This window comes from Lagenorhynchus albirostris, chromosome 9 (genome assembly GCF_949774975.1).
Source record: "Lagenorhynchus albirostris chromosome 9, mLagAlb1.1, whole genome shotgun sequence".
Lineage (NCBI taxonomy): Eukaryota > Metazoa > Chordata > Mammalia > Artiodactyla > Delphinidae > Lagenorhynchus > Lagenorhynchus albirostris.
In genome coordinates, this window is record NC_083103.1 from 82,107,024 (window position 1) to 82,131,308 (window position 24,285).

The 24,285-nt window shown below is 38.2% G+C and overlaps 1 protein-coding gene across 1 annotated transcript in view; it reads left to right on the forward strand.

The window, feature by feature from the left end:
* The window catches only part of GRIA4 (glutamate ionotropic receptor AMPA type subunit 4), a 509,744-nt gene that overhangs the window by 353,948 nt on the left and 131,511 nt on the right, over positions 1-24,285 (forward strand). Inside the window, exon 6 of the mRNA XM_060157932.1 lies at positions 17,097-17,150. Coding sequence (XP_060013915.1) covers positions 17,097-17,150 — 54 coding nt within the window. The remainder of the gene's footprint in view (positions 1-17,096; positions 17,151-24,285) is intronic.

The window sequence follows — 24,285 nt, forward strand, 5'->3', positions numbered from 1 at the left end:
GGCTGAGAATTGCCCAGAATTGTTGAAGTACAATCCTTATAGTCAGGAAGCACAAAAATGCTGAACAAAGTAAACAAAAATTAAAAAGTAAAAATCCAAACTCATTGTAATGAAACTGAAGAATCTTTAATACAAAGAAAATGTCTTAGATGTAATTGAAAAGAAAAGATTAGATGAACAGAAACTCCATTTCACCAAAAGCTATGTATGCAAAACTCTGTTTTCCAACACAATTCATATGTTCTGGGTTTAAAATAAAAGGGTTGAGAAGTCAAGATGTCAGAGGAGTAGCAGGATGTAGAGTTCAACTTTCTCCACAAATGCATAAAGAATACATCTACAAGTGGAACAATTCTCACAGAGAACCTGCTGCACACTAGCAGAGGACCTTGGACACCTAAAAAGACAAGAAAAATCCCTGCATAACCAGGTAAGATGAAAGAAAGAAGAAGGGGAAAAGGAGAGGAGAGGAAGCGGGACAGGACCCACACCTCTGGTGGGAAGCTGAAGGAGAGAACATGTTCCTGCATCTGGGGAAGCCCCCTCACCAGCAGGGAGATCAGCTGGGACAGAAGGGGAGCTTTGGGAGCTCAGAGGAGAGTGCAGCAACCAGTCTGTAGCAGGCAGGACAGAGTGAGATCTACACAGAGGGTCCAAGTCACAGCTCTGCATACCCCAGCTTGAGACATGTGTCTGCCAGTGCAGACAGGACCTGGGTGCTGGAACTTGGGGTTTGGAGAGCAGACCTGGGGAGAGGACTGCTGTTGGATGTGAGGAGACAGCCTGAGGGGATGGGAAAGAGGAGCTCTACAGCCAGGAATGCTCCTGGAGGAAGCCCAGACCTCCATAGAAGTGAAGTGTCATTGTTGAGTGATGCACAAAGGGCAGGGCTGCCATTGCAGCCTCTCTCCCCATGCTCCAGCCCCTGCCTCCCCAGCACACTAGGAAGGGATCCTGCTGGGACTGGCTGTCTCGCACTTGCAGCCCCTGGCCACACCTCATGCCCCATCCCTGCTGTGGCCAGCTCTCTTACGCCCTTGGCATCCTGCTCCCCCACGCAGAGGCGGAGCTGAAACCAGGGGCACTGCAACTAAGAAAGAAGAACTAAAATCTCTCCTCACAGATGCACAAACCACAGAATTACACCCCCATGACTGGCTTTGTAAACTCAGTGACTGCAGAATATCTGAGTGGTCAATGAGTGCTCCTGCAGCCAAGACAGGTCTAGCTTTAGCAGCTGCAGACTTTGTGAGCACATACACAGGTGATGGGCCAGGCCAGAGTCTGAGCTGCCCCCATAGAGCCCACAGTAGGTCCAGATCTATAATTACTGCAATCCTGGGAGCTGACTTCAGTGGATCTATGTTGGTGGACTGTTGAAAACAATGCCTGAGAGACACCGGGGCCAATTGCCAGCATACCCACAGTTAAGGTGGGGCCGAGAGCAGTGCCAACAACAAGAATAACTTGTAAGCTCACACAACGGGTGAAAGGTGATACAATGCAGCATGCTCACAGGTGAACTGCTCCAGAGGAGGAAGACTCAGTGGCTTCTTTCCCAGTGGGAGTGCTCCAATCTCACCTACCTCGCTCCGTAGATCAGAAACAGCTATGAGACAAATCTGGGGGCCTCCATTCAAACAACTGGGAAGCAGACCCTGCCCTTGACAGGCATTGACAACCACAGAGTAAAGGGAGACCCTGCTTACTATCCAGGGCAGGCCTGGTCACCACAAAACCACTCAAACACCCTATCAAGGGGATAATGACCAGCATACACTGAGGAAAGAGGTGGCAGACATTGATACTAAAAACAGCCCTCACACACACACACACACAAATTAAACCTATGGAGGTTATATAGGGATGTTCCCATATAAAAATAAACCTCCAAGACAGTCTGAGCATCTGGCATCAGGAGGAAGAACCCCAAGAGCATTTAACCTTGAAGGTCAGCAGGGCTTGAGGACAGGAGTTCCACAGGGCTGGGGGAAACAGATACTTCACTCTTGGAAGGTGCACACAGGGTCTCACATGCACTGGGACTGAGCACAAAGCAGTACCTCCATAGGAACCTGGGTTATACCTACCTAGGGGTCTTGGAGGGTCTCCTGGGAGGGCGGGGGTTGGCTGTAGTTCACCATGGGGCAAGGACACTAGTATCAGAGGTTCCAGGGAATATTAATCTGTGTGAGATCTCCAAGAGGTCCTTATTTGACACCAAGACCTGACCTCACCCAAAAGCCTGCAGGCTCCAGTGCTGGAATGCCTCAGGCCAAACAACCAACAAGACCGGGAAACAGCCCCACCCATCAGCAGACAGACTGGCTAAAGTCATACTAAGCTGACAGACACCGCAAAATACACCACTTGACATGACCCTATCCACCAAAGGGACAAGAACCAACTCCACCCACCAGAGGGAAGGCATCAGTCCCCCCCCTATCAGGAAGCCTGAACAAGCCCCAGGGCCAAATTCACAAACCAGGGGGCAGACACCAGAAGCAAGAGGAACTAACACCCTGTGGCCTGAAGAAAGGAGACCACAAACACAATAAGGCAGACAAAATGAAATGACAGATAAATATGTTGCAGAGGAAGGGGCAAGATAAAAACCTACAAGAAAAACTAAATGAAGAGGAGATAGACAATCTACCAGAAAAATAATTCAGAGTAATGATGGTAAAGATGACCCAAGATCTTGGAAAAAGAATGGAAGCACAGATTGAGAAGATACAAGAAATGATTAACAACAACAACAACAACAACAAAAATAGAAGATTTAACAAACAGACAAACAGAAATGAACAACACAACAACCTAAAGGAAAAATACACTAAAGGAATCAATAGCAGAATAACTGAGGCAGAAAATGAGTAAATGAGCTGGAAGACAGAGTGGTGGAAATCACTGCTGTGGAACAGAATAAAGAAAAAAGAATAAAAAGAAATGAGGACAGTCTCAGAGACCACTGGGACAACATTAAGCACACAAACATTTGCATTTTATGGTTCCCAGAAAAAGGAGAGAAAGAGAAAGGGCCTGAAAAAAATATTTGAAGAGATTATAGTCCAAAACTTCCCTAACATGGAAAAGGAAATATTCACCCAACTCAAGGAAGCACAGAGAGTCCCATACAGGATAAACTCAAGGAGAGACATGCCAAGACATATATTAATCAAACTAACAAAAATTAAATACAAAGAAAAAATATTAAAAGCAACAAGGGAAAAGCAACAAATAACATACAAGGGAATTCCCATAATATTATCAGCTGATTTTTCAGCAGAAACTCTGCAGGCCAGAAGGGAGTAACATGATATATTTAAAGTGATGAAAGGGAAAAACCAACAACCAAGAATACTCTACCCAGCAAGATGCTTATTCAGATATGACATAAAAATCAACAACTTTACAGATAAGCAAAAGCTAAGAGAATTCAGCAGCACCAGAACAGCTTTACAACAAATCCTAAAGGAACCTCTCTGTTCAGGGATAAAAAAGAGGCCACAATGAGAAACAAGAAAATTACAAATGGGAAAGCTCACTGGTAAAGGAAGTCATCCATACACAAATAGGATATTAAAACAAGCAACCATAAGAAGAGGAGGGTACAAATGCAGGAAATTGGAATGCATTTGAAATTAAGAGACCAGCAACCTAAAACAACTTTGTGTGTGTGTGTGTGTGTGTATATATATATATATATATATATATATATATATATATATATATATATATATATATATATATATATATATATATATATATATACTACTTTATCAAAACCAAACCGGAAATGGAAACCAAAAAAGTACAATAGGTACACATAAAAAAAGGAAAAAGCAACCCAAACACAGAACTTATGATGGTGATCAAACCGCAAGAGAAGAGAACAAAAGAGGCATGGAAGGGACAAAAAAAAATACCCAAACAATGAAGAAAATGGCAATTGGAACTTACATATTGATACATATATATTGATAATTACCCTAAATATTAATGTATTAAGTGCTTCAACCAAAAGACATAGATTGGCTGAATGCATACAAAAACAAGACCCATAGGAAACTGCTGTATGGCACAGGGAGCTCAGCTTGGTGATGACCTACATAGGTGGGATGGTGGGTGGGAAGGAGGTCCAAGAGTGAGGGAATATATGTATACATATAGCTGATTCACAATGTTGTACAGCAGAAACTAACACAACATTGTAAAGCAATTATACTCCAATAAAAAAAAACACAAGACCCATACATATGCTGTCTACAAGAGACCCACTTCAGACCTAGGATGCATACAGACTGAAAATGAGGGGTTGGAAAAAGGTATTCCATGCACATGGAAATCAAAAGAAAGCTAGAGTAGCAATACTCATATCAGATAAAATAGACTTAAAGACTGTTACAAGAGACAAGGAAGGACACTACATAATGATCAAGTGATCAATACAAGAAGAAGATATAACATTTGTAAATATATATGCACCCAACATAGAAGCACCTTTATATAAAAGGCAAATGCTAACAGCCATAAAAGGAGAAATTGACAGAAACACAATAATAGTGGGAAACTTTAATACACCACTTTCGTCAATGAACAGATCATCCAGACAGAAAATCAGTAAGGAAACAAAAGCCTTAAATGACACATTAGAACAGGCAGACTATGATATTTATAGAACACTTCATCAGAAAGCAGCAGAATACGCTTTCTTCTCAACTGTGCATGGAACATTCTCATGGATAGATCACATCTTGGGTCTCAAATCAAGCCTTGGTAAGTTTAAGAAAATTGAAATAATATCAAGCATATTTTCTGACAACCCTATGAGATTAGAAATTAATTACAGAAAAAAAATGTAAAAAACCAAACACATAGAAGCTAAATAATATGTTAATAAACAACCAGTGGATCACTGAAGAAATCAAAGATGAAAAAAAAAAAAAAGACCTAGGGACACAGCAATCCAAAACCTATGTGATGCAGCAAAAGCAGTTCTAAGATGGAAGGTTATACCACTAGAATCTTGCCTCAGAAGAATCTCAAATAAACATCCTAACTTTACACCTAAAGCAACTAGAGCAAGAAGAACAAACAAAATTCAGAATCAGTAGAAAGAAAGAAATCGTAAAGATCAGAACAGAAATAAATGAAATAGAAATGAAGAAAACAAAAGCAAAGATCAATGAAACTAAAAGCTGGTTCTTTGAGAAGATAAACAAAATCGATAAACCTTTAGCCAGACTCATCAGGAAAAAAAGGGAAAGGGCTCAAATCAAGAAAACTAAAAATGAAAAAGGAGAAGTTACAACTGACACTGCAGAAATACAAAGGATCATAAGAGACTACTATAAGCAACTCTATGCCAATAAAATAGACAACCTGGAAGAAATGGACAAATTCTTAGAAAGATACAACCTTCTAAGACTGAACCAGGAAGAATAGAAAATATGAACAAATCACAAATAATGAAATTGAAACTGTGATTAAAAATCTTCCAACAACAAAAATCCAGGACCAGATGGCTTCAAAGGTGAATTATACCAAGGATTTAGAGAAGAGTTAACACCTATCCTTCTCAAACTCTTCCCAAAAATTGCGGAGAGAGGAACAGTCCCAAGCTCATTCTACAAGGCCACAAACACCCTGATCCCAAAACCAGACAAAGATATCACAAAAAAAGAAAGTTGCAGGCCAATATCACTGATTAACATAGACACAAAACTCCTCAATAAAATACTATCAAACATAAACCACAACACATTAAAAGGATCATACACTGTGATCAAGTGGGATTTATCCCAGGGAGATAAGGGTTCTTCAGTACATGCAAATCAATCAATGTGATAAACCATATTAACAAATTGAAGAATAAAAACCATATGATCATCTCAATAGATGCAGCAAAAGCTTTTGACAAAATTCAACACCCATTTATGATAAAATCTTCCCAGAATGTGGGCACAGAGGGAGCTTACCTAACATAATAAAGGCTATATACAACAAACCCACAGCCAACATCATTCTCAATGGTGAAAAACTGAAAGCATTTCCTCTAAGATCAGGAACAATACAAGGGTGCCCACTCTCACCACTATTATTCAACATAGTTTTGGAAGTTTTAGCCATGGCAACCAGAGAAGAAAAAGAAAAGTAAAAGAAAACAGTAAAGTCACTGTTTGCAGATGACCTGATACTGTACATAGAAAACCCTAAACATGCCACCAGAAGGCTACTGGAACTCATCAATGAATTTGGTAAAGTTGCAGGATATAAAATTAATATGCAGAAATCTCTTACATTCCTATACACTAACAATGAAAGATCAGAAACAGAAATTAAGGAAACAATCCTATTTATCCTTGCATCAAAATGAATAAAATACTTAGGCATAAACCCACCTAAGGAGATACTCAGAAAACAATAAGATAATGATGAATGAAATCAAAGATGACACAAGCAGATCAGATGGAGAGATATACCATGTTCTTGGATTGGAAGAATTGTTATTATCAAAGTGACTATACTACCCAAAGCAATCTACAGATTCAATGCAATCCCTATCAAATTACCAATGGCATTTTTCACAGAACTAGAACAAAGAATTTTACAATTTGTATGGAAACACAAAAGACCCTGAATAGTCAAAGCTATATTGAGAAAGAAAAACACAGCTGGAAGAATCAGACTCCCAGACTTCAGACTATACTACAAAGTTACAGTAATCAAGACAGTATGGTATTGGTCCAAAAACAGAAATATAGATCAATGGAACAGGATAGAAAGTCCAGAGATAAACCCACACACTTATGATCAACTAATCTATGACAAAGGAAGCAAGAATATACAATGGAGAAAAGACAGTCTCTTCAATAACTGGTACTAGGAAAACTGGACAGCCACATGTAAAAGAATGAAATTAGAACACTCCCTAACACCATACCAAAAAAATCAAATCAAAACAGATTAAAGGTCTAATTATAAGGTTGGATACTATAAAACTCTTGCAGGAAAACATAGACAGAACACTCTCTGACATAAATCACAGCAAGATCTTTTCAATCCACCTCCTACCGTAATAAAAATAAAAACAAAAATAAACAAATGGGACCTAATTAAACTTAAACCTTTTGCACAACAAAAGAAACCATAAACAAAATGAAAAGTCAACCGACAAAATGGGAGAAAATATTTGCAAATGAAGCAATTGACAAGGGATTAAACTCCAAAATATACAAACAGCTCATGCAGCTCAATATCAAAAAAACGAACAACCCAATCAAAAAACAAACTTGAGGGGAAAAAGGGGAGAGAGACAAATTGGGAGATTGGGAATGACATATACACACTACTATATATAAAATAGATAACTAGTATGGGCTTACTGTATAGCACAGGGAATTCTTCTCAGTACTCTGTAATGACCTATATGGGAAAAGAATGTAAAAATGAGTGGATACATGTATATGTATAACTGATTCCCTTTGCTGTACAGCAGAAATTAACACAACATTTTAAATCAACTATACTCCAATAAAAATTTTAAAAAACAAAAACTGGATTGGACCCCTTGGGAAAAATAGATTGGTAGAGGGGAAGAGCAGGTGAGCATATAAAACGGAGGAGTTAACATGAGGCCAACTTGGCTCTGGTTAAAAACTAACCAAGGAGTGGAGTAGAATGTAAAGAGTGACAGTTAGTGCATCTGTTGGCCTCCAGCTGTTTTCCTTTTCAGCTATAAATAAGATAGGTTGTTTCTGGTGCTGGGCAGCTTGCAAGGTGACAATATTGCACAAATTAACTCCAATCTCTCAGGAATAAAATTTGCACCTGCATGAAAGTGTGGTTATGGGACATGAATAAGAATGGAAATGAGAACCCTATTGTAGCTCCCTAGTTCACAAATATTGTTTGGAATAAGCTGGTACTTACTAGCAGTAATTCTCACCGTGAATGTCTCTGACTGAAGTTCTGTTGAAACATTTCTGGGATTATCTAAACATTTCATTAAATTGAATTGTTTTATTAATTAAACATGTAATACTCATACGGCAACTTTTAAAATACTAGATATCACCAATGCTTTATTTGTGCAAAGCTATGCAAGCTTCAGAATAAAGCTGCTTCTGCTATCTTGAAAAAAATAATAATAAACTAAAATGGTTTTCCTGTGTTTCATACACAAGTCACTAATTTACAAAGAATTATTTTAGAAGATATTAAAATACCAAAAATAACTCAATTTTTTCTTTAATGAAAAAAGTATATGTAGGGCTTCCCTGATGGCGCAGTGGTTGAGACCGCCTGCCGATACAGGGGACACAGGTTCATGCCCCGGTCTGGGAAGATCCCACATGCCGTGGAGCGGCTGGGCCCGTGATCCATGGCCACTGAACCTGCGTGTCCGGAGCCTGTGCTCCGCAACAGGAGAGGCCACAACAGTGAGAGACCTGCGTACCGCAAAAAAATAATAATAAAAGTATATGTAAATCTTATATTGTGTTGTTACCTTTGAGGACACCAATGAGGCTACAAAGCTGCTCATTAGTAACTGTCATTAGAGTTTCTCTAATTAAAGAAATTTTCAGTTTCACAAAATAAGAATTTTAATTTCTAGTACGGAAATAAAGTTGCACTTTTTAAAATATCTGATTACTTTTTTCTAAACTTTCTTAGTTTCTAATTTTCTAAACATTTCTAAAAAACATTCATAGAAAAGATTAATGTAGCAGAAGGAAAAGTCTCTTGATGTTGTTTTGTCCTTATTCTTTTTTTTTTTAACATCTTTATTGGGGTATAATTGCTTTACAATGGTGTGTTAGTTTCTGCTTTATAACAAAGTGAATCAGTTATACATATACATATGTTCCCATATCTCTTCCCTCTTGCGTCTCCCTCCCTCCCATCCTCCCTATCCCACCCCTCCAGGCTGTCACAAAGCACCAAGCCAATATCCCTGTGCCATGCGGCTGCTTCCAACTAGCTATCTACCTTACTACGTTTGTTAGTGTGTATATGTCCATGACTCTCTCTCGCCCTGTCACAGCTCACCCTTCCCCCTCCCCATAACCTCAAGTCCGTTCTCTAGGAGGTCTGCGTCTTTATTCCTGCCTTACCCCTAGGTTCTTCATGACATTTTTTTTTCTTAAATTCCATATATATGTGTTAGCATACGGTATTTGTCTTTTCTTTCTGACTTACTTCACTCTGTATGACAGACTCTAGGTCTATCCACCTCATTACAAATAGCTCCATTTCATTTCTTTTTATGGCTGAGTAATATTCCATTGTATATATGTGCCACATCTTCTTTATCCATTCATCCGATGATGGGCACTTAGGTTGTTTCCATCTCCGGGCTATTGTAAATAGAGCTGCAATGAACATTTTGGTACATGACTCTTTTTGAATTTCGGTTTTCTCAGGGTATATGCCCAGTAGTGGGATTGCTGGGTCATATGGTAGTTCTATTTGTAGCTTTTTAAGGAACCTCCATACTGTTCTCCATAGTGGCTGAACCAATTCACATTCCCACCAGCAGTGCAAGAGTGTTCCCTTTTCTCCACACCCTCTCCAGCATTTATTGTTTCTAGATTTTTTGATGATGGCCATTCTGACTGGTGTGAGATGATATCTCATTGTAGTTTTGATTTGCATTTCTCTAATGATTAATGATGTTGAGCATTCTTTCATGTGTTTGTTGGCAGTCTCTATATCTTCTTTGGAGAAATGTCTATTTAGGTCTTCTGCCCATTTTTGGATTGGGTTGTTTGTTTTTTTGTTATTGAGCTGCATGAAGTCTTGTAAATTTTGGAGATTAATCCTTTGCCGGTTACTTCATTTGCAAATATTTTCTCCCATTCTGAGGGTTGTCTTTTGGTCTTGTTTATGGTTTCCTTTGTTGTGCAAAAGCTTTGAAGTTTCATTAGGTCCCATTTGTTTATTTTTGTTTTTATTTCCATTACTCTAGGAGGTGGGTCAGAAAGGATCTTGCTGTGATTTATGTCATAGAGTGTTCTGCCTATGTTTTCCTCTAAGAGTTTGATAGTTTCTGGCCTTACATTTAGGTCTTTAATCCATTTTGAGCTTATTTTTGTGTATGGTGTTAGGGAGTGATCTAATCTCATACTTTTACATGTACCTGTCCAGTTTTCCCAGCACCACTTATTGAAGAGGCTGTCCTTTCTCCACTGTACATTCCTGCCACCTTTATCAAAGATAAGGTGTCCATATGTGCATGGGTTTATCTCTGGGCTTTCTATCCTGTTCCATTGATCTATCTTTCTGTTTTTGTGCCAGTACCATACCGTCTTGATAACTGTAGCTTTGTAGTATAGTCTGAAGTCAGGGAGCCTGATTCCTCCAGTTCCTTTTTTCGTTCTCAAGATTGCTTTGGCTATTCGGGGTCTTTTGTGTTTCCATACAAATTGCAAAATTTTTTGTTCTAGGTCTGTGAAAAATACCAGTGGTAGTTTGATAGGGATTGCATTGAATCTATAGATTGCTTTAGGTAGTAGAGTCATTTTCACAATGTTGATTCTTCCAATCCAAGAACATGGTATATATCTCCATCTATTTGTATCATCTTTAATTTCTTTCATCAGTGTCTTATAATTTTCTGCATACAGGTCTTTTGTCTCCTTAGGTAGGTTTATTCCTAGATATTTTATTATTTTTGTTGCAATGGTAAATGGGAGTGTTTTCTTGATTTCACTTTCAGATTTTTCATCATTAGTATATAGGAATGCCAGAGATTTCTGTGCATTAATTTTGTATCCTGCCACTTTACCAAATTCATTGATTAGCTCTAGTAGTTTTCTGGTAGCATCTTTAGGATTCTGTATGTATAGTATCATGTCATCTGCAAACAGTGACAGTTTTACTTCTTGTTTTCCGATTTGGATTCCTTTTATTTCCTTTTCTTCTCTGATTGCTGTGGCTAAAACTTCCAAAACTATGTTGAATAAGAGACGTGAGAGTGGGCAACCTTGTCTTGTCCTGATCTTAGTGGAAATGCTTTCCGTTTTTCACCATTGAGGATGATGTTTGCTATGGGCTTGTCATATATGGCCTTTATTATGTTGAGGAAAGTTCCCTCTATGCCTACTTTCTGCAGGGTTTTTATCATAAATGGGTGTTGAATTTTGTCAAAAGCTTTCTCTGCATCTATTGAGATGATCATGTGGTTTTTCTCCTTCAATTTGTTAATATGGTTTATCACATTGATAGATTTGCCTATATTGAAGAATCGTTGCATTCCTGGAATAAACCCCACTTGATCATGGTGTATGATCCTTTTAATGTGCTGTTGGATTCTGTTTGCTAGTATTTTGTTGAGGATTTTTGCATCTATGATCATCAGTGATATTGGCCTGTAGTTTTCTTTCTTTGTGACATCCTTGTCTGGTTTTGGTATCAAGGTGATGGTGGCCTCGTAGAAGGAGTTTGGGAGTGTTCCTCCCTCTGCTATATTTTGGAAGAGTTTGAGAAGGATAGGTGTTAGCTCTTCTCTAAATGTTTGATAGAATTCGCCTGTGAAGCCATCTGGTCCTGGGCTTTTCTTTGTTGGAAGATTTTTAATCACAGTTTCAATTTCAGTGCTTGTGATTGGTCTGTTCATATTTTCTATTTTTTCCTGATTCAGTCTTGGCAGGTTGTGCATTTCTAAGAATTTGTCCATTTCTTCCAGATTGTCCGTTTTATTGGCATAGAGTTGCTTGTAGTAATCTCTCATGATCTCTTTTATTTCTGCAGTGTCAGTTGTTACCTCTCCTTTTTCATTTCTAATTCTATTGATTTGAGTCTTCTCCCTTTTTTTCTTGATGAGTCTGGCTAGTGGTTTATCTATTTTGTTTATCTTCTCAGAGAACCAGCTTTTAGTTTTATTGATCTTTGCTATTGTTTCCTTCATTTCTTTTTCATTTATTTCTGATCTGATTTTTATGATTTCTTTCCTTCTGCTAGCTTTGGGGTTTTTTTGTTCTTCTTTCTCTAATTGCTTGAGGTGCAAGGTTAGGTTGTTTATTCTAGATGTTTCCTGCTTCTTAAGGTGGGCTTGTATTGCTATAAACTTCCCCCTTAGAACTGCTTTTGCTGCATCCCACAAGTTTTGGGTCGTTTTGTCTCCATTGTCATTTGTTTCTAGGTATTTTTTTATTTCCTCTTTGATTTCTTCAGTGGTCACTTCATTATCAAGTAGTGTATTGTTTAGCCTCCATGTGTTTGTATTTTTTACAGATCTTTTCCTGTAATTGATATCTAGTCTCATGGCATTGTGGTCAGAAAAGATACTTGATACAATTTCAATTTTCTTAAATTTACCAAGGCTTGATTTGTGACCCAAGATATGATCTATCCTGGAGAATGTTCCATGAGCACTTGAGAAAAATGTGTATTCTGTTGTTTTTGGATGGAGTGTCCTATAAATATCAATTAAGTCCATCTCGTTTAATGTATCATTTAAAGCTTGTGTTTCCTTCTTTATTTTCATTTTGGATGATCTGTCCATAGGTGAAAGTGGAGTGTTCAAGTCCCCTACTATGAATGTGTTACTGTCGATTTCCCCTATTATGGCTGTTAGTATTTGCCTTATGTATTGAGGTGCTCCTATTTTGGGTGCATAAATATTTTGGGTGCATAAATATTTACATAAATATTGCAGAAATATTGTAAATATCTTCTTCTTGGATCGATCCCTTGATCATTATGTAGTGTCCTTCTTTGTCTCTTCTCATAGTTTTTATTTTAAAGTCTATTTTGTCTGATATGAGAATTGCTACTCCAGCTTTCTTTTGGTTTCCATTTGCATGGAATATCTTTTTCCATCCCCTTACTTTCAGTCTGTATGTGTCTCTAGGTCTGAAGTGGGTCTCTTGTAGACAGCATATATATGGGTCTTGTTTTTGTATCCATTCAGCTAATCTGTGTCTTTTGGTGGGAGCATTTAGTCCATTTACATTTAAGGTAATTATTGATATGTATGTTCCTATTCCCATTTTCTAAATTGTTTTGGGTTCGTTATTATAGGTCTTTTCCTTCTCTTGTGTTTCTTGCCTAGAGAAGATCCTTTAGCATTTGTTGTAAAGCTGGTTTGGTGGTGCTGATCTCTCTCAGCTTTTGCTTGTCTGTAAAGGTTTTAATTTCTCCATCAAATCTGAATGAGATCCTTGCTGGGTAGAGTAGTCTTGGCTGCAGGTTTTTCTCCTTCATCACTTTCAGTATGTCCTGCCACTCCCTTCTGGCTTGTAGGGTTTCTGCTGAGAGATCAGCTGTTAACCTTATGGGGATTCCCTTATGTGTCATTTGTTGTTTTTCCCTTGCTGCTTTTAATATGCTTTCTTTGTATTTAAGTTTTGACAGTTTGATTAATATGTGTCTTGGTGTATTTCTCCTTGGATTTATCCTGTATGGGACTCTCTGTGCTTCCTGGACTTGATTAACTATTTCCTTTCCCATATTAGGGAAGTTTTCAACTATAATCTCTTCAAATATCTTCTCAGTCCCTTTCTTTTTCTCTTCTTCTTCTAGAACCCCTATAATTCAAATGCTGGTGCATTTAATGTTGTCCCAGAGGTCTCTGAGACTGTCCTCAGTTCTTTTCATTCTTTTTTCTTTATTCTGCTCTGCAGTAGTTATTTCCACTATTTTATCTTCCAGGTCACTATCCGTTCTTCTGCCTCAGTTATTCTGCTATTGATCCCATCTAGAGTACTTTTAATTTCATTTATTGTGTTCTTCATCGTTGCTTGTTTCATCTTTAGTTCTTCTAGGTCCTTGTTAACTGATTCTTGCATTTTGTCCATTCTATTGTCCATTCTATCTCCAAGATTTCAGATCATCCTTACTATCATTATTCTGAATTCTTTTTCAGGTAGACTGCCTATTTCCTCTTCATTTGTTAGGTCTGGTGCATTTTTATCTTGCTCCTTTATCTGCTGTGTGTTTTTCTGTCTTCTCATTTTGCTTATCTTACTGTGTTTGGGGTCTCCTTTTTGCAGGCTGCAGGTTCGTAGTTCCTGCTGTTTTTGATGTCTTTCCCCAGTGGCTAATGTTGGTTCAGTGGGTTGTGTAGGTTTCCTGGTGGAGGGGACTAGTGCCTGTGTTGTGGTGGATGAGGCTGGATCTTGTCTCTCTAGTGGGCAGGTTCACGTCTGGTGGTGTGTTTGGGGTGTCTGTGGCCTTATTATTATTTTAGGCAGCCTCTCTGCTAATGGGTGGGGTTGTGTTCCTGTCTTGCTAGTTGTTTGGCATAGGTTGTCCAGCACTGTAGCTTGCTGGTCGTTGAGTGAAGCTGGGTGCTGGTGTTAAGATGGAGGTCTCTGGGAGATTTTCGCCGTTTGATATTATGTGGAGCTGGGAGGTCTCTTGTTGACCAGTGTCCTGAAGTTGGCTCTCCTACCTCAGAGGCAGAGCCCTGACTCCTGGCTGGAGCACCAAGAGCTTTTCATCCACACGGCTCAGAATAAAAGGGAGAAAAAGTAGAGGGAATTAGTAGAAGTATGAGGAAAGAAAGAAGGAAAGGAGGGAAGGAAGGAAGGAAGAAAGAAAGAAAGAAGCAAAGAAGGCAAGAAGGAAAGAAAGGAGGGAGGGAGGGAGGGAGGAAGGAAGGAAGGAGGGAAAGAAGGAAAAAAGACAGAAAGAAAGAAGATACAGTAAAAATAAAATAAAGTATAATAAAATTATTGAATTAAAAAATTCTTATTTAGAAAAAAAAAAGGGACAGATAGAACCTTAGGACAAATGTTGGAAGCAAAGCTATACAGACAAAATCTTACACAGAAGCATACACATACACCCTCACTAAAAGAGGTAAATGGGGAAAAATCATAAATCTTGCTGTCAGAGACCACCTCCTCAATTTGGGATGATTCATTGTCTAAAGGAGGGAAGGAAGGAAGGAAGGAAAGAAAGAAAGAAAGAAAGAAAGAAAGAAAGAAAGAAAGAAAGAAAGAAAGAAAGAAAGAAAGAAAGAAAGAAAGAAAGAAAGAAAGAAGGTAAAGTATAATAACATTATTAAAATTAAAATTGATTATTAAGAAAAAACATTTTTAAAAAAAACCATGGACGGATAGAACCCTAGGACAAATGGTGGAAGCAAGACTATACAGACAAGATCTCACACAGAAGTATACACATATACATTCACAAAAAGAGGAAAAGGGAAAAAAATCATAGATCTTGCTCCTAAAGTCTACTTCCTTAATTTGGGATGATTGGTTGTCTATTCAGGTATTCCACAGATGCAGGGTATATCAAGTTGATTGTGGAGCTTTAATCCGCTGCTTCTGAGGCTGCTGGGAGAGATTTCCCTTTCTCTTCTTTGTTCTCACAGCTTCCAGGGGCTCAGCTTTGGATTTGGCCCTGCCACTGCGTGTAGGTCGCTGGAGTGCGTCTGTTTTTTGCTCAGACAGGGCGGGGTTAAAAGAGCCGCTGATTCGGGGGCTCTGGCGCACTCAGGCCGGCGGGGCGGGAGGGGCACGGCGTGCGGGGCGGGCCTGCGGCGGCAAAGGCCAGCGTGACTTTGCACCAGCCTGAGGCCTGCTGTGCGTTCTCCCGGGGAAGTTGTCCCTGGATCCCGGGAACCTGGCAGTGGCGGGCTGCACAGGCTCCGCGGAAGAGGGGTGTGGAGAGTGACCTGTGCTCGCACACAGGCCCCTCGGTGGCGGCAGCAGCAGCCTTATCGTCTCCCGCCCGTCTCTGGGGTCCGCGCTTTCAGCCGCGGCTCGCGCCCGTCTCTGGGGTCCGCGCTTTCAGCCGCGGCTCGCGCCCGTCTCTGGGGTCCGCGCTTTTAGCCGCGGCTCGCGCCCGTCTCTGGAGCTCCTTTAAGCAGCGTTCTTAAACCCCTCTCCTCACGCACCAGGAAACAAAGAGGGAAGAAAAAGTCTCTTGCCTCTTCAGCAGGTGCAGACTTTTCCCCGGACTCCCTCCCAGCTAGCCGTGGTGCACTAACCCCTTCAGGCTATGTTCAAGCCGCCAACCCCAGTCCTCTCCCTGTGCTCCAGCCTCAGCTCGCAGCCCTGCCCGCCCCGGCGGGTGAGCAGACAAGCCTTTCGGGCTGGTGAGTGCCGGTCGGCACCGATCCTCTGTGCGGGAATCTCTCCGCTTTGCCCTCCGCACCCATTGCTGTGCACTCCTCCGCGGCTCCGAAGCTCCCCCCTCCGCCCCCCGCAGTCTCCGCCCGCGAAGGGGCTTCCTAGTGTGTGGAAACTTTTCCTCCTTCACAGCTCCCTCCCACTGGTGCAGGTGCTGTCCCTATTCTTTTGTCTCTGTTTTTTCTTTTTTTTTCTTTTGCCCTACCCAGGTACGTGGGGAGTTTCTTGCCTTTTGGGAGGTCTGAGGTCTTCTGCCAGCGTTCAGTAGGTGTTCTGTAGGAGTTGTTCCACGTGTAGATGTATTTCTGGTGTATCTGTGGGGAGGAAGGTGATCTCCGTGTCTTACTCTTCCGCCATCTTCAAGGTCCCCTGTCCTTATTCTTTTTATCATAATAAAATATTGCTATATCCATAGGAAAGTGAGAATTACCTAGGTATTCTGTGGTATCAGAGGTATCTAAAAACAGAGATTTTGCCTAGAAAAATCTTACCTGCTTTTCAGGACAACGATCCAATCTACTCATAGAAAATGATTCTCACCAGTTGAGGCACCTAACAGTCTATCATGAATTCTTATAAATCATCAATAAATTAAGTACATCTAAATTCTTTGAACCAAAATAATTTTCTTTCTTATGTTAAAGTATTCTTTTTTAGAAATATATGTAAACTATTGGTTTGTCTCATAACATTGTCATTCTCTTTGAGGGGATTATAGCATAGTAGTTTTCTGAACAAGATATAATGAAATGATTGGTCATTTATACAGTGGGATTTAAATTACAGGGTTTTTGTTTTTTTTTTACTTCAACCACTTAATTTTTAGTGTGGCTTATGAATTTCTTATAATTAGGATAAACCACTTTCATAAGAGAAACGATATCATTTTCTCAACATGTTTCCACATGGCATTATGCTAGAATAGTTAAAATTCTGTTTTTAAAAATATGATCATTCAGTAAAGTTAAATTGGTTTTCTCATATTTCCTTATATCTTCACAGATTGTGAGTGTTGGAAAGCATGTTAAAGGCTACCATTATATCATTGCAAACTTGGTAAGAACTCTTTATTTTCTATTTTTCATAAGAATTGCTCAAACATTCAAGATTATGTTAACTGTGCCTTGAAATAGTGCTCTATTATTAAACTATATTACTTACTAAGCTTTTTATAACACATAGGATAGTACTCTTATGTGTCCACAAAAAAATTAATGGTCAATCTAAGAAAGAAATGGAAAATTTTATTTAGGCCTACCTGAGGATTATAACCTGCTAGTTAGTCTTTCAGAAAGCTCTGAGGACTGTTCTGCCCATTAGAGGTCAAAGCAACGAGATTTTCTGCACAACTTAGAGGTCAAAACATAATTTTTTGAGATAAAGGATTATGAATCAAAGTAACATATTGACAGTTTACATAGTCCAACAAGGCAATAGTGGGTCATTGTGACCCCTTACAGGATTGAGAGAGGAATGTTATCTCCTAATCTCCTAAGTAGTTAGCTTGCTGGTGCCAGTAGGAAATTGCTTCTTTTTCTTTCTTTCTTTCTTTCTTTTTTTTTGTGAGTAGGCATTCCTGGGTCTTCTAAGAGAATCTAGGTAATATATTAATGTATAATGGAGATGCACACTGCACACTAAAGGGGAGGAGGTGGTAGCTCAAATGGTGGAAAAATTTTGTTAAATTTTTCTTGTCTTTCCTTAAAAACAATTGTATTTCATTAATCACAGTGATCATATTTCTAATTCAATATATTTTGGTGCAGATAAGCTTGATATCTGCCATAGTGACCTTTAAAGCTAATTATAATATTTGTTTTACTATGATATTACTTGGCAAATTAGATAATGGCCTTTTGTCTGTGTGAATGATAAATGTGCTACTCTATGGATGAAGATTGTCAATACTTAGATGTATTACAAGAATGATTAAAATTGATGACCCATGTTTTTTAATTTTATGAAAAACAAGTTTGAAATGGCTATTTAAGAAAGTCTTTTGTTGGGAGTAATCCAAATTATTTTAATACTGTCAACTTTTCACATATATATAGATGTTTATTGTTTGTACAACATACAGGCATTAGTATAAAATTCTTAAAGGTGTAAGTCAAGTCCTTTTAGATTTCTTGGCAAGGCTCAAGTATTTCTTGTTAACTTTGCAAGTGCGGGGGAAAACTGACCATGCAGAGGGCCATTCTCCTTGATTTATCAGAGTACCCTGATAAAAAGGGCAGTATCATATCTTCCCTAAGGGCTTGATCTCAAAAGTGGTTTATCCTAGAGAAGTTAAGAATGTGTTCTCCTTTTCCTCTTTTCCCACCACATATTTCTTTGGTGAGGATCTTGCACTCAAAGCATGGAAAGAACAAAATGCTGCAAAACAGATTCATATTCATCCACTCTTTTCATGTGGCAAGTGGGCCATCATACTTTGAGACAGGAATTTTAAGTCTTTAGTGAACTAGGTTTCACTATGGAGTTGAGATATTAAAATACATCAGTAAACTCTAAAGTTTTATTGTATTGTGTTTCTTGAATAAAGTATAATTTTGTTACTTAATATTATCATGAAAATACTGAGAAATTTTTACTTGTTTTTTCCATTGCTTTTAGTAGGCCTGTAGTCTGGATGTTTCAAAATATTTTATAAAACTATAAATCTTAAAGCAAATATATCCTGATATTAATCACCATAAGAGAAAAAGAGAGACATTTATTGATGTGACTTATAATGTCACAATGACATTATACAAGGAGACTCTAGCAAATAGAAGGTTTTAATACCATCTATTCTTTCCAAACAATGGAATTCAGAAGGAAAAAAAAAGACAATATGTTACAGATTATCATGCCAGAACGGAATTGCTGACATTGACAAACCAATACAAAATTAAAAGAATTAATAGTTATAATATCCTAATGGGTATAACAGCCTGTATTAAACAGCCCTAGTAGATGGCATCACATTCAAGTCATCTATATAACGACTAAGTAACAATATATGAAGTAGAAAAGACTGATTTAGTTGGAGGGATTATGATGGAGACAAGGGAAGCTCCTAAACTCCCTTCCTTCCACAGACACACATACAGAGCAATTCCTCTGAGAAAAATCCAGAAACTAGCTGAATGACTCCTACACATCAGGCAGCTGAGCGAACACCCACACAGAAATGGGTTGGAAAGGGTGAGGCACACTCTTTCCATAAACACTACTCCCAGCATAGTGCCATACAATTGGAAGGGAATCCCCAACCCTCAGCTTCTACATGAAGAGCAAAGGACTTGGACCACATGTTTAACACTCTGAGAAATTCCTCTGAGAAAAATCCAGAAACTAGCTGAATGACTCCTACACATCAGGCAGCTGAGCAAACACCCACACAGAAATGGGTTGGAAAGGGTGAGGCACACTCTTTCCATAAACACTACTCCCAGCATAGTGCCATACAATTGGAAGGGAATCCCCAACCCTCAGCTTCTACATGAAGAGCAAAGGACTTGGACCACATGTTTAACACCTCAGTTTTTAAGGCTGCCACTCAAGAGAGAGCCCCTCAAAAACACCTAGGTCCAAAAGCCAATGGGACATGCATCCACATGACCACAGTGGTGTGAAACTAGAAATTAATTACAAGAAAAAAACTGGAGAATCTACAAATATGTGGAGACTAGCCAAAGGCTCCTGACAACCATTGGGTCAAAAGAAATCAAGAGTGAAATAAAAAAGTACCTTGAGACAAATGCAATTGGAAATGGAAACATACCATGCCAGAACATATGGAATACACCTAAAGCAGTTCTAAAAGGGAAGTTTATAGAAATAGACGCCAACATTAAATAAAAACAGAGAAATCAAATAAAGAACTTTATACCTCAAGGAACTAGAAAAATGAGAAAAAACTAAGCTCAAATTTAGGTGAGGGAAGGAAATAACAAAGATCAAAGTGGAGATAAATGAAATAGAGACTAAAAAGACAATAGAAAATATCGATGAAGGTAGTTTTAAAAGATAAACAAAATTGACAAATCTTTAACTAGACAAAGGAAAAAGAAAACTTTTAAAAATCATAAAGGTAAGAAGATCAATTGCAGCTAATACCACAGAAATACTAAAGATCATAAGAAACTACTATGAACAATAATACTGACAAATTAAATACCCTAGAAGAAATGAATAAATACCTAGAAGCATAAAACATATCAAGCATGAATTATAATTAAAAGGAAAATCTGAACTAACCAATAACAAGAGAGTAGTTTGAATCAGTAACCAAATCACTCCTCCACAAAAAAGTCAAGGACCATATGGCTTCATGGATAATTTCTACCAAACCTTTAAACAAGAATAATTACCAAAACTTTTAAAATTATTCCAATAAATAGAAGCAGAGAGAACACTTCCAAATTTACTTTCAAGGCCAACATTACACTGATACCAAAGCCAGACAATGACACTACAAAAAAAGTAAATTTCAGACTGATTGTTGAACATAGATGCAAAATCCTCTACAAAATATTAACAAACCAAATTAAACAGTACATTAAAAGGATGGAACGAAGATCATATCAAGATCAAGAGGGATTTGCCCAGAGATGCAAGGATGGTTTGATATCAGCGAATTGACCAATGTGATAGCACCACATTACAAAAAGAATAAAAATCATATGATCATCTCAATAGAGGCAGAAAAAGCTTTTGACATAATTCACATCATTTCATGATAAAAAAATCTCAAGAACCTGAGTATAGAAGGAACATACTGCACTATAAAAAAGGCCATGTATGACAAGCCCACATCTAACATCATATCTAATGTTGAAAAGCTGAAAGCTTTTCATTTAACATGAGGATGTCTTCTCTCACCACTATTTTTCTTTTTTTATTTTTATATTTATTTAGTTATTTATTTATTTTTGAATTTTATTTTATTTTTTTATATAGCAGGTTCTTATTAGTTATCCATTTCATACATATTAGTGTATATATGTCAATCCCAATCTCCCAATTCATCACACTACAACCACCACCCACCCCCGCCACGTCCCCCCTTGATGTCTATACAGTTGTTCTCTACATCTGTGTCTCAATTTCTGCCCTGCAAACTGGTTGATCTGTACCATTTTTCTAGGTTCCACATATATGTGTTAATATACAATATTTGTTTTTCTCTTTCTGACACTTCACTCTGTATGACAGTCACTAGATCCATCCACATCTCTACAAATGACTCAATTTCGTTCCTTTTTCTGGATGAGTGATATTCCATTGTATATATGTACCATATCTTCTTTATCCATTCATCTGTCAATGTGCATTTAGGTTGCTTCCATGTCCTGGCTATTGTAAATACTGCTGCAATGAACATTGGAGTATGTGTGTCTTTTTGAATTATGGTTTTCTCTGGGTATATGCCCAGTAGTGGGATTGCTGGGTCATATAGTAATTCTACTTTTAGTTATATTAAGGAACCTCCATAGAGTTCTCCATAGAGGCTGTATCAATTTACATTCCAACCAACAATACAAGGGGGTTCCCTTTTCTCCACACCCTCTCCAGAATTTAATGTTTGTAGATTTTCTAATGATGCCCATTCTAATTGGTGTGAGGTGATACCTCAGTGTAGTTTTGATTTGCATTACTATAATAATTAGTGATTTTGAGCAGCTTTTCATGTGCATCTTGGCCAACTATGTGTCTTCTTTGGAGAAATGTCTATTTAGGTCTTCTGCCCATTTTTCGATTGGGTTGTTTGTTTTATTAATATTGAGCTGCATGAGGTGTTTATATATTTTAGAGATTAATCCTTTGTCCATTGATTCATTTGCAAATATTTATCCCATTCTGAGGGCTGTCTTTTCATCTTGTTTGTACTTTCCTTTGCTGTGCAAAAGCCTTTAAGTTTCTATAGCTCCCATTTGTTCATTTTTCTTTTCATTTACATTACTCTAGGATATGGATCAAAAAAGATCTTCCTGTGATTTATGTCAGAGTGTTCTTCCTAAGTTTTCCTCTAAGAGTTTAAGTGTCTGGTCTTACATTTAGGTCTCTAATGCATTTTGAGTTTATTTTTGTGTATGGTGTTAGGGAGTATTCTTTTTTTTTTTTTTACATCTTTATTGGAGTATAATCGCTTTACAATGGTGTCTTAGTTTCTGCTTCATAACAAAGTGAATCAGTTATACATATACATATGTACCCATATCTCCTCCCTCTTGCATCTCCCTCCCTCCCAACTTCCCTATCCCACCCATCCAGGTGTTCAGAATGCACCGAGCTGATCTCCCTGTGCTATGTGTCTGCTTCCCACTAGCTATTTATTTTACGTTTGGTAGTGTATATATGTCCATGTCACTCTCTCACCTTGTCACAGCTTACCCTTTCTCCTCCCCATATCCTCAACTCCATTCTCTAGTAGGTCTGTGTCTTTATTCCCATCTTACCCCTAGATTCTTCATTATAATTTTTTTTCTTAGATTCCATATATATGTGTTAGCATATGGTATTTGTCTTTCTCTTTCTGATTTACTTCACTCTGTATGACAGACTCTAGGTCCATCCACCTCACTACAAATAAATCAATTTCACTTCTTTTTATGGCTGAGTAATGTTCCATTGTATATACATGCCACATCTTCTTTATCCATTCATCCAATGATGGACACTTAGGTTGTTTCCATCTCCTGGCTGCTGTAAACAGAGCTGCAATGAACATTTTGGCACATGACTCTTTTTGAATTATGGTTTCCCCAGGGTATATGCCCAGTAGTGGGATTGCTGGGTCATATGGTAGTTCTATTTGTAGTTTTTTAAGGAACTTCCATACTGTTCTCCATAGAGACTGTACCAATTCACATTCCCATCAGCAGTGCAAGAGTGTTCCCTTTTCTCCACACCCTCTCCAGCATTTATTGTTTCTAGATTTTTTGATGATGGCCATTCTGACTAGTGTGACATAATATCTCATTGTAGTTTTGATTTGCATTTCTCTAATGATTAATGATGTTGAGCATTCTTTCATGTGTTTGTTGGCAATCTCTATATCTTCTCTCAGGAAATGTCTGTTTAGGTCTTCTGCCCATTTTTGGATTGGGTTTTTTGTTTTTTGTTATTGAGCTGCATGAAGTCTTGTAAATTTTGGAGATTAATCTTTTGTCAGTTGCTTCATTTGAAAATATTTTCTCCCATTCTGAGGGTTGTCTTTTGGTCTTGTTTATGTTGCCTTTGCTGTGCAACAGCTTTGAAGTTTCATTAGGTCCCATTTGTTTATTTTTGTTTTTATTTCCATTTCTCTAGGAGGTGGATCAAAAAGGATCTTGCTGTGATTTATGTCATAGAGTGTTCTGCCTGTTTTCCTCTAAGAGTTTGAGAGTATCTGGCCTTATTTTAGGTCTTTAATCCATTTTGAGCTTATTTTTGTGTATGGTGTTAAGGAGTGTTATAATCTCATACTTTTACATGTACCTGTCCAGTTTTCCCAACATCACTTATTGAAGAGGCTATCCTTTCTCCACTGTATATTCCTGCCACCTTTATCAAAGATAAGGTGACCATATGTGCGTGGGTTGATCTCTGGGCTTTCTATCCTGTTCCATTGATCTATATTTTTGTTTTTGTTCCAGTACCATACTGTCTTGATTACTGTAGCTTTGTAGAATAGTCTGAAGACTGGGGGCCTGATTCTTCCAGCTCCGTTTTTCATTCTCAAGATTGCTTTGGTTATCAGGGTCTATTGTGTTTCCATACAAATTGTGAAATTTTTTGTTCGATAGGTATTGCATTGAATATGTAGATTGCTTTGGGTAGTAGAGTCATTTACACAATGTTGATTCTTCCAAGAATCCAAGAACATGGTATACCTCTCCATCTATTTGTATCATCTTTAATTTCTTTCATCAGTGTCTTATAATTTTCTGCATACAGGTCTTTTGTCTCCTTAGGTAGGTTTATTCCTAGATATTTTATTATTTTTGCTGCAGTGGTAAATGGGAGTGGTTTCTTGATTTCACTTTCAGATTTTTCATTATTAGTGTATAGAAATGCCAGAGATTTCTGTGCATTAATTTTTTATCCTGCTACTTTACCAAATCCATTGATAAGCTTTAGTAGTTTTCCGGTAACATCTTTAGGATTCTGTATGTATAGTATCATGTCATCTGCAAACAGTGACAGTTTTACTTCTTGTTTT